The 10,262-nt window shown below is 42.8% G+C and overlaps 1 protein-coding gene across 1 annotated transcript; it reads left to right on the top strand.

Moving 5' to 3' along the window:
• The first annotated feature begins 7,552 nt into the window (after window positions 1–7,552).
• LOC146965706 (E3 SUMO-protein ligase ZBED1) lies at window positions 7,553–8,551 on the top strand. Its single transcript, XM_085765096.1, has 2 exons — window positions 7,553–7,990; window positions 8,162–8,551. The coding sequence occupies exons 1-2, from the start codon at window positions 7,553–7,555 to the stop codon at window positions 8,549–8,551; spliced, it is 828 nt and encodes a 275-aa protein (XP_085621222.1).
• The last annotated feature ends 1,711 nt before the right edge of the window (window positions 8,552–10,262 follow it).

Raw genomic sequence — 10,262 nt, 5'->3', positions numbered from 1 at the left:
TCATCAAATACAAAATCCCAAAACTCCACAGCGCTTTTGTAGACAAGTTGTGAGCTGCACAACCACCACGCTATGAGATAATGACGGAACGATACGAAACAGAGCCGTTTTCGAGGTAAATTCATACAAAACCGCTGATGCGCGTTGTGTTCAGGGACAGTTTTTCAGCAAGCAGTCTCCGTATTTACCCTGTATTTACCTCCGCCGTACTGAAAATAGCTTACACCTACAATTAAAGGTAATGAACCTACTGCTATGACTATAGCGATTATGGCAATGGGCCAATTTGCCAAAATGTTGAACTATCCCTTTAAGTGAAATCAGCTTCAGGGCGGCTGATTTCGGCTCGGGCAGGGGCGAAATGCATTGTGGGTTATCATAGTACGCAGCAGTGTGAACGCTCTGCATACTGTATGATCGATTAGTATGGAAGTATGCAGTATGGAAGTATGTAGTATGGAGTATGTGGTTTCGAACACAGCCTGTGTCCTCACAGTCCTGCGCTGTGTCAGGTAGTTAACAACATTCAACAGTGTATGGACTCGTGAGCAGATTTATGATTGGACGTAAAAGCATGTCATCACAAGAGTACAGTCAACTTACAGAGTTATCCTTCCATGTTGCAGGATTGGAACCGACCCATCATCCGGTCATCACTTCCACCAGCAGCTTCCTGTATGTGTGTGTGTGTGTGTGTGTGTGAGAATGACAATAACAAATCTGAGATTACTTTAAGCAGAAACAATACTCTTTCATTCCAAAAATCATCAGTAATGACACCGCCATGTTTACTGCAGAAATGTCAGTACTACAATAAAGACCTGAAGGATCCAAAGCATTTCTAACATATTAAAGCAAGTAACTGTGAAGGTACAAAGCACAACTTGCCTTTTCTGGTGCTGCCTCGCTTTCATTGGCCTTCAGCCTTCAGGTCACATGGTGCTTCACAGGGTTCCTGAAATTGGACAGAGGAAATGTAGTGTTTCAATTGTGGTGATTGCAGGAGGCTTGGATGAAGTTACACAAGCAGTTCGGAGCCATTTTAAGATTTTCAGGGGCTGGTTTACTACTTCTTCTTTTTTTTTACAGAATTGGTTTCCTTTGATATTTCAGAAAGTGTTGGTGGATTAAAAAAAACTTCTTAGATAATGAGGATAATGATGTTAGCATGTGAACCGCTGTGTGTGAATGTGGGGTAGGGGGTTGGCACACATCATCCACCCTCATCCTCAAGTGGATGACGTGTCGTGTGCTTCCCCCTCTTGATGCTCTATGGTCTGTTTCCACTATCCATGTGCCTTTCAATTAACTATTCTTTATTGAATCAATTACTCTCAGTATTAATAGCCTTTGTGTTTTTTCAGCTACTTTTATTAGAAACTAACTTCTTAATTCTTTACTTTTACACCAGGCTACAATTTTAAAGGGATAGTTCAATATTTGCCTATTGCCACAATCCATATAGTCTTAGGAGTAGGTTTGTTACCTTTGTCTCTGCAAGCTGGTTTGAGATCGGCGGGGCAGAGACGAGGTACATGGTACCTTCCACTTTCCTCAAATACGCAATCTAACAACTCCAAAATGCTCTGGTGGACAAGTTGTTACCTGCACATTCACCACGCTATGAGATAATCATGTATAATTATGTGACATTACAACACATGAAGCAAATACTATGAACTACTTGCACTTTTAAAGTGGAAATGAAGCAGCCAGCCAATTTAACATAATTCATTAAATGGATTCCCAGTGTGCTTAAAATTAGACAAACTAACACATGAAACACAAGCATTTAGGAGAAAATGTTAAAAATTGCATTTTTTAGCTAGGGCGCAGCCATCTTGTCGTTCGACTGTCCGTGACGTCACGGTGTTGGTTGCCTCGGCTGGCTGACAGCCACAGACAGTGAAAGTGAAGGACATAGCTACAGACAGAGACGGTAAAACATGAAACTGTGGAGGCACTGGATTAGAAGAGACTCAGAGGAGACCTCTACTGTGTTGCTCCTTCTGTGACAACTAGTTTTACTGTGTTAAAAACTAGAAAAAAACTTCTGTTTTCATTAACTGCCCCTAATAAGGAGCCACAGCAGCGGTGGAGCTGTTAAGACTCCTCTGCTGATCACGATGTGATCATTTCTTACAGCATGTTTACATCCAGTCTGGATGTGATCCACAGGAAACTTCTGATCAACTCTGAAAGTTGACCATTCACCGGATCAACCAACAACAACCTGACGTTACTCCGACAGTTTTCAGTTTCTCTGCCTCAGCCCGTCCTCCCCCGACCGGCCCACGTTCACACCGTGATAAGCATCGGTCACCGCGGGGAGAGAGACTGGACCCTCTGGTCCCACACCGAGGAGCCTTCACAACCACACACACACACACACACACACACACACAGCAGCGATCTGATGGCATCTGATAACATCGGTATCAACAGTAATAGCGCCCATCACCATAAAATAAGAAGGGAAAATGACTTCAAAATCTCTGATCTCATCCTCCACACCCAGCCCTCAGCAAGAAAGGTGTCCTCATAGTTCAGGTGTGTCAGGTGAACATCTGACACACAGCACAGTTTGCTGCCTGATCAACATGAAAGGTGGGGGAGGGGACTGTCCTCTGCTGTGTCAGGTAGTTAACAACATTCAACATTATTCAAACTGAATGTTTCATATTCAAACAATAAATATGTCTTACCTTTACTCCAGGTGTCCACATCAGTCAGCAGCAGCAGTCATCCAGCTCCAACTGTTTAATAATCCACCAATTATTCCCTTTTACATCACGTTCCTCGCTGCCAGCGCGTTTCATTCATTTGCATTGTGTTGAAAAAAAGAAAAGAAAAGGTTTCAGCTAACGTTAGCTTTAGCTTCAGCTCCTGACAGGAGAGGCTGACAGAGGAGACGGTGGAGCCTCTCCGCTGCCGGTACCGAGTCCAGACCACGGTCCAGAGGACCAGACACACCGCAGACCGTGTCCGTGTGGAAGTAACGTTGCACCGGGAGAAAACAACGCGGTGGAACCGGACAACACAGGTCCGGTTGATCAGAAACACGGCTGTTGCTGCCACTAAAAAAAACTTTTTTCAACACAATGCAAATGAATGAAACGCGCTGGCCGCGAGGAACGTGATGTAAAAGGGAATAATGGAGCTGGATGACTGCTGCTGCTGACTGATTTGGACACCTGGAGTAAAGGTAAGACATATTTATTGTTTGAATAGTCTTCTGCTGAGGGCTGGGTGTGGAGGATGAGATCAGAGATTTTGAAGTCATTTTCCCTTCTTATTTTATGGTGATGGGCGCTATTACTGTTACCGATGTCATCAGATGCCATCAGATCGCTGCTGTGTGTGTGTGAGGTTGTGAAGGCTCCTCGGTGTGGGACCAGAGGGTCCAGCCTGTCTCCAGACTGGATGTAAACATGCTGTAAGAAATGATCACACTGAGATCAGCAGAGGAGTCTTAACAGCTCCACCGCTGCGGCGGCTCCTTATTAGGGGCAGTTAAAGAAAACAGAAGTTTTTTTCTAGTTTTTAACACAGTAAAACTAGTTGTCACAGAAGGAGCAACACAGTAGAGGTCTCCTCTGAGTCTCTTCTAATCCAGTGCCTCCACAGTTTCATGTTTTACCGTCTCTGTCTGTAGCTATGTCCTTCACTTTCACTGTCTGTGGCTGTCAGCCAACGCAGGCAACCAACCCTGTGACGTCACGGACAGAACTAATGCAAAACGTCAAACTAAACTTAACATTTCTCCTTAATGGTTACATTTCATGTGTTAGTTTGGCAATTTTTAAGTACAGTGGAAAACAGTTTAATGACCTATGTGTATTTGGCTGGCTGCTTCACCTCCATTTTAAAATCCCTCCACCCAGCAGTCATGTCTGGAATAAAGTTTCGGCTGCATTTGCCTCGTAAACAACTCTGTGTCGTAATGTTACTTGATTATTTCATATCATGGAGAATGTGCAGGTCACAACTTGTCCACCAGAGCATAGGTACGGTGTGCCTCATCTCTGCCCGTGGATTTCAGAACATGCACTAGCAATTAAGGTAATGAACCTACAGCTATGACTATAGGGAATATGGCAATATGCGAATTTACCAAAATGTTTGACTATCCCTTTAAGGTGACTACACTAGGAGAAACAAACATTAATATATTGGATGAAAAATGTACCTTTTATACTTGTTAATAAACCTTACCTCTAGGAAGGCTTTATCCTCTCCTTGAACAACATGTTCCAGTGCATCCTGGTCAGGAGTCTTTCTCCTCCTCCTCCTCCTCTTCTCAGTCATCTTTCCTGTAATAATGTCCAGATAATAACATACACTTTAAACAAGCTTTATTAATTACCATGTTGCATTCACATTCATTTGAACATTGAAACTGTTGAGTGAGCTATAGCCAAACTGATGTGCCAAACTCACATCAGACATTCTCTCTCAACATTAAACACGTTTAAATCAGGTCAACTGGACTAGACTAGACACCAGACTAGTTTACACAAACGGATGAAGCATTTGATCAGGAAAAATAAGGAGGACTGGCTCAATGCTGTTTTTTTCTCAACATAATCACATGGCATTTGCATACAATCATTGCAGCATTTACAGCAAATTAAATAAACCTGCACAAGCTCAGCCCACAAACCTGAAGTTAACCCTCATTAACACAACGTCCATTTCCACCTCGATCATTCCCTGAATGTTTGATCATCAGAAAACGACATGTTATTTCTTCATTCACCTCCATGTTGCTCAGTCTCCCCTCCCTCCTCTCTGCAGCCTGATCTCATGTGAACCAGCTGACCCGACGTTACTTTAATCAAAGATATTCAATAAATGGAAAGATACTCCATGAGCGGCTGCTCCAATGATATGAAATGGTATACACTTCCTGTCTCTCTAAATGGGCGTGGCCAACCGTCAGTTTCACTTCCTGTCTCTCTAAATGGGCGTGGCCAACCGTCAGTTTCACTTCCTGTCTCTCTAAGTGGGCGTGGCCAACCGTCAGTTTCACTTCCTGTCTCTCTAAGTGGGCGTGGCCAACCGTCAGTTTCACTTCCTGTCTCTCTAAGTGGGCGTGACCAACCGTCAGTTTCACTTCCTGTCTCTCTAAGTGGGCGTGGCCAACCGTCGGTTTCACTTCCTGTCTCTCTAAATGGGCGTGGCCAACCGTCACCACCTCGTCTGTGAACGTGTGTGTGGATTTATACAATCTGTAGGTAGATGAAAGTGAGATGTTTATATTTTCTTATGATAACATTAAATATTTACACTACTAACAGTAATATTTAGCATGACGAAAATAATTTAAATCATTTTCACGGGAGTTCGCGGCCGTTTGTTTGACGTTGCCTAGGAGATCTGTGCCAAATCTGGCGAGAGTGTGTCGTAGAGACAGAGACAGGTCTGGAACAAAGTGGATTTTCTCCGGATCTCTCCGTCTGAAAATTACCATTTTGGTGTCAAATTGTTCAGAAGAGATGTGGCTTGTGAAAAATGAGTCCAAAATTTGCTTCAGTGACCGTGGGGAGAAAGGACAGACCATAATCGGTGTTCACGTTAAACTGTCCCATAGGAATCAATACACTCCAAGCTGCCTCTGGTCTCCCTAAAGGGGCGTGGCCGTGCAGAAGCCCACGTGACATCATACAGGAAGCTGACTCGTCATGAAAGGTCTTGGTTTATAAACCGTCTTTGCTTTAATGACATTTCTCTCCGCACACATGGCTAATTTGCATATGATTGATTTTGCATTTACGGGAAATTATAACATTGCGCAGTTACATTCCACTAACCTGAAGTTAGGGCTGCACAATTAATCAAATTTTAATCACGATCACGATTTTGGCTGCCACGATTAAATTAAGATGATCGTCGGCGATTTTAACATTTAAAAAGAGGGCTCTGTTGCATATCAAATCAAGCATTTTCTCAACCCAATAGTCAGCCGACCACCAGGGGGCGACCGAAAGGTTAGGGCTTCATTAAGCTGCCTAAACTGCAAGCGAGCAAACCCTGCAGCAGCGGCAGCCTCAAATGATATAACAGTGTGAGAGCTGGTGTGAGACGCATGAGAGAGTGTGAGACGCGATGTCGGGAGCAGCATCTGGAGGTGAGGAGCAGCTTGTGCCTCGTAAGGGCTCCACTTCCATTGTGTGGAGGTTTTTTGGTTTCGCGGAAAGTGATGCTGACCAGAAGGCGGTCCTGTGCAAAGAGTGCCGCAGAGTTGTATCTGCGCCACAGGGCAATACAACAAACTTGTTCAACCACCTGAAAAAACACCACAAACCCAAATATGATGAATGCATGAAGGCTAAAGCTAACGCTGGCCCACAAAATCCCCGTCAGTGTTCAGCGCCAGCCCAGACAACAATAACGGCAACCCTGCACCGGGCGACGCCGTATCCCTCCACCTCTCAAAGACATGCAGAAATAACGGATGCCATAACGTTTTATTTGGCCAAAGACATGTGTCCAATAAACACAGTGAACAACGAAGGCTTCAAAAGCATGGTCAAAACACTGGACAAGAAGTATGTGATCCCCTCGCGCAATTATTTTTCCAAAGTGGCATTACCTGCACTGTATGAAAAACGTCGGGGGGAAATAGAGAGGGAAATAACAGCCGTCGAGTATTTTGCAACTATGACTGACCTATGGTCCAGCAGAACAATGGAGCCGTACCTGTCCCTGACAATTCACTATATTGACGATGATTTTACAATGAAGAGTCGGTGCTTGCAGACGTCATTTTTCCCACAAGATCACACAGGAGAAGCTATAGCCCAGGGACTGCGGGAAGCACTGGCCTCATGGAGCCTGCAAGAGGAGAGACAAGTCTGCATCACCACAGATAATGGATCTAACGTCGTCAAGGCAGCTTCTCTAAATAAATGGATGAGGCTCCAGTGCTTTGGCCACAGGCTCCATTTAGCAATTGGTGAGTAGGAATAAAAACGACAATTTAAAAAAAGTAGCCAACACATAATTGAATGGTACTGTGCTAATATGATGGAGTTTGGTCATCAAATGTGTAGGCATTTTATTTATATTTAAATTGCTTTACAAATGACCAGATAAAATAACAGACAAATATATAAATAAATAAACAAGTGATTGAAATAAAACATCTGTATCTTAACTGACCAACATTTTACTGTGTGTGTGTTAAGGTGATTTGTATCTATTTATGTACAGTTTTTAGCCTTTTATTTCATGTGATGTTGGGACAAACTAATTTCCCAATTTCCAATTCAATCCAATCTTAAAACAACACATGAAAACAAAAGATTTAAAAGGAAAATGTATGCAAGGTTTTGTTTTGTTTTAATTATGAATCTCATTTTCTTTTACAGAGAATGCAATGAAAGATCCTCGGATTGACCGTGCAGTAGGGATCTGCAAAAAACTTGTGAGCAGTTTCTCCTACAGCTGGAGGCGTAAAAAGGAGCTAGCACGGGCTCAAAAGGAGCTGAAGCTTCCAGAACATGGGCTGAAGACAGAATGCCCCACAAGGTGGGGGTCAAGACAGGCAATGATAGAAAGAGTCCTGGAGCAGCAGAGGGCCATCTCTCAAGTCTTGTCTTCTGACAGAAAGTCCAGACATCTCATCCCATCATGGCAGGACACTGAGATCCTCGAAGCCATCCACAAATCCCTCCACCCTTTGACTGAGTTTACAGATGCACTGTCCAGTGAGAAGTATGTCAGTGTTTCCTTTGTGAAGCCAGTCCTCCATCTCTTCAGTTCCTCCATCCTCAAAGTGAACGATGATGATTCAGAGCTCACAAACACCATCAGGAAAAAAATCCTAACTTACCTGGAGGAAAAATACAAGGATCCCGAGACACAAGAGCTGCTCGACATGGCTTCAGCTCTGGATCCCCGTTTCAAGCTGCGATACGCAAGTGAGGACAGGGTAGAACCAATCCAAGCCAGACTTGTGTCTGAGATGGCTGCATCTGTGAGCATGGTAAGTAATAATTGTAGATACATAAATACACTATTTATTATAAATTCAAGAAACTAAGTGGATTGAAATGTGCTAAAAAGTAATTAATGTGCTGTAATCTACATTCTGAATGTGGATGTCAATTTCATTTGAATTTGTTATTCATATTTTATTTACCATGCACTTTTCAAGGAGCAGGGCCCAAGTGATGGTGGGACTGCAGACAGGGCAGAGGATACACCCAGCACATCCAAGAAAAAGAAGACCTTGGGGAGCTTCTTCAAGGTCACTAAGAGAGCCAGCCCAGCTCATCCTCCTCACCAAGCTGTAGCCTCTGAGCTTCAGTCCTACCTGCAGTGTGCTGACCTTGATAGTGAGGAGAACCCACTGGACTGGTGGAAGGAACATCAGCGAGTCTACCCCCGACTGTCAAAGCTGGCCAAAAAATATTTGAGCATACCTGCAACAAGTGCCCCTTCCGAGAGGGTCTTCAGCACCGGGGGAAACATAGTGACCTGCCTTCGGTCGTCTCTGAAACCAGAAAGTGTTGACAGGCTGGTGTTTCTGGCCAAAAATCTGTAGGCCTGTACTACAGTAGTATGTTCCTGTTCCTTGTGTGCCTTTTCTGCATAGGCTTCATTTTTTTCATTTGTTTGCACTTTATGATTGCACTTTGCAATGGCATATTTAATTTTTGCCCTTTATCTTGGGTACATTTTATTGTATTATTTATGATTATTTTAAGTTTCAATGTGAAGATTTGTCCACATAATGTTTCTTAAAAAAGAAAGTGCAATAAAAAGACATGTTTTACCGAACATAATGAATAATCGTGATTAATAATCGTGATTACAATATTGATCAAAATAATCGTGATTATCATTTTGGCCATAATCGTGCAGCCCTACCTGAAGTCTTCCTTCATTAACACTACGTCTATTTCCACCTCAGTCATTCACTGAATGTTTGTTTTTTGTTTTGTTTTGTTTTTTTAGACTTTATTCACAGAACTGTACATGACAATACTGTTGTGCCAGGTAAGCAAAAGAAAAAAGAAGAAAGATAATATGTGTATCAATTGCAAAAAATAAATTATATTATCATAGAGATAAATACTTGTCCAAAATAAGATTGGTTTTCGCTGCTTTTTGTAACTTCAGTCCCTTGATGTCGGTGCCATATTGAAATAGTTCCTTTAGAAAAAGTGCAAAGTTCGGTTTTCCGTCAGACCTTTTTTTTTTGTGTATATGAAATTTTCCTAAAAATAAAACAAGCTGTACATCCAACCAGAAGATACGAGAATATAGGCCTACACAATGAAAAAATAAATGTTCAATGGATTCATCAAAAAATTCACAGAAGTTACAGGAGTATACAATATCAAGTTTGAAACGTTCCAATGTTTTTTTGGCTGGGTAACTTTTATGTATAATTTTAAAGGATACCTCCTTGATTTTATTATTTATGAATATTGAATGTTTGTTATTCACCTCCATGCTGCTCAGAGCCCCCCCCCCCCTGCAGCCTGATCTCACGTGAACAGCTGATCTGACTTTACTTTAATGACGTTTCTCTCCGCGAGGGCTTCACCTCACAAACGCTTAAAACTTGTTTCCACATGTCGCTGGGATGTTAATAGTTAATCAACTAGGAGACGGGCTGGTGGTTCAGACATTTAGTTTGGCTGAGCGAGACAGGCCTACAGAGTGGAGAGAGAGAGAGAGAGAGAGAGAGAGAGAGAGAGAGAGAGAGAGAGAGAGAGAGAGAGAGAGAGAGAGAGAGAGAGAGAGAGAGAGAGAGAGAGAGAGAGATTGAAAATCGTCGATCAGAAGAAGAAAACAGTTAATCAGAGAAATGTACCGTAGTTTTCTGCTGTCTCACAGTAAGGCAGGCAGGGTCCCCCTCTGTCTCAGCAGCCTGATCTGACATTAAACTCCGCTAGTGTTGTTAAATGGCCGGACTGATCCAGACGCTCCAGGCTTCATTAACCAGAGTTAGACCAGCTTGGCTTTTCATCTGCAGGCTCCCCGAGCAAACCCGACGCGATTTCAACTATGCTTTAATTCGTAAAATAGCTTGTAACTTGTATGCTTTCATTCATAGTTCAGGCAGCTCGGCTAAGAGGTTATACCCTGACCTAAAAACACGGCAGTACCGTCGATATTTCAGCTCGGTAGAAGAGAATTAACAATGAGAGCGAACGACCATGACAATAACAAACCAACAACTTTCCAATAAGCAAACGTTAACTACTATTAAACATTAGATCCTTACCTCTTCGGCGTCTTCCTCA

Source organism: Trachurus japonicus, chromosome 21 (assembly GCF_045865225.1).
Source record: "Trachurus japonicus isolate A0001 chromosome 21, Traja_1.0".
Lineage (NCBI taxonomy): Eukaryota > Metazoa > Chordata > Actinopteri > Carangiformes > Carangidae > Trachurus > Trachurus japonicus.
Note: the sequence above shows the minus strand (reverse complement) of the source record. Positions and strands in the feature narration are given on the sequence as shown.

What these genes read in the sequence shown, in the direction of transcription:
- LOC146965706 (XM_085765096.1), top strand. Translation starts at nt 7,553, where the DNA reads ATGATAGAAAGAGTCCTGGAGCAGCAGAGGGCCATCTCTCAAGTCTTG. An exon ending in TGGCTGCATCTGTGAGCATG is followed by an intron (nt 7,991 to 8,161) that starts GTAAGTAATAAT and finishes GCACTTTTCAAG; the next exon opens with GAGCAGGGCCCAAGTGATGG.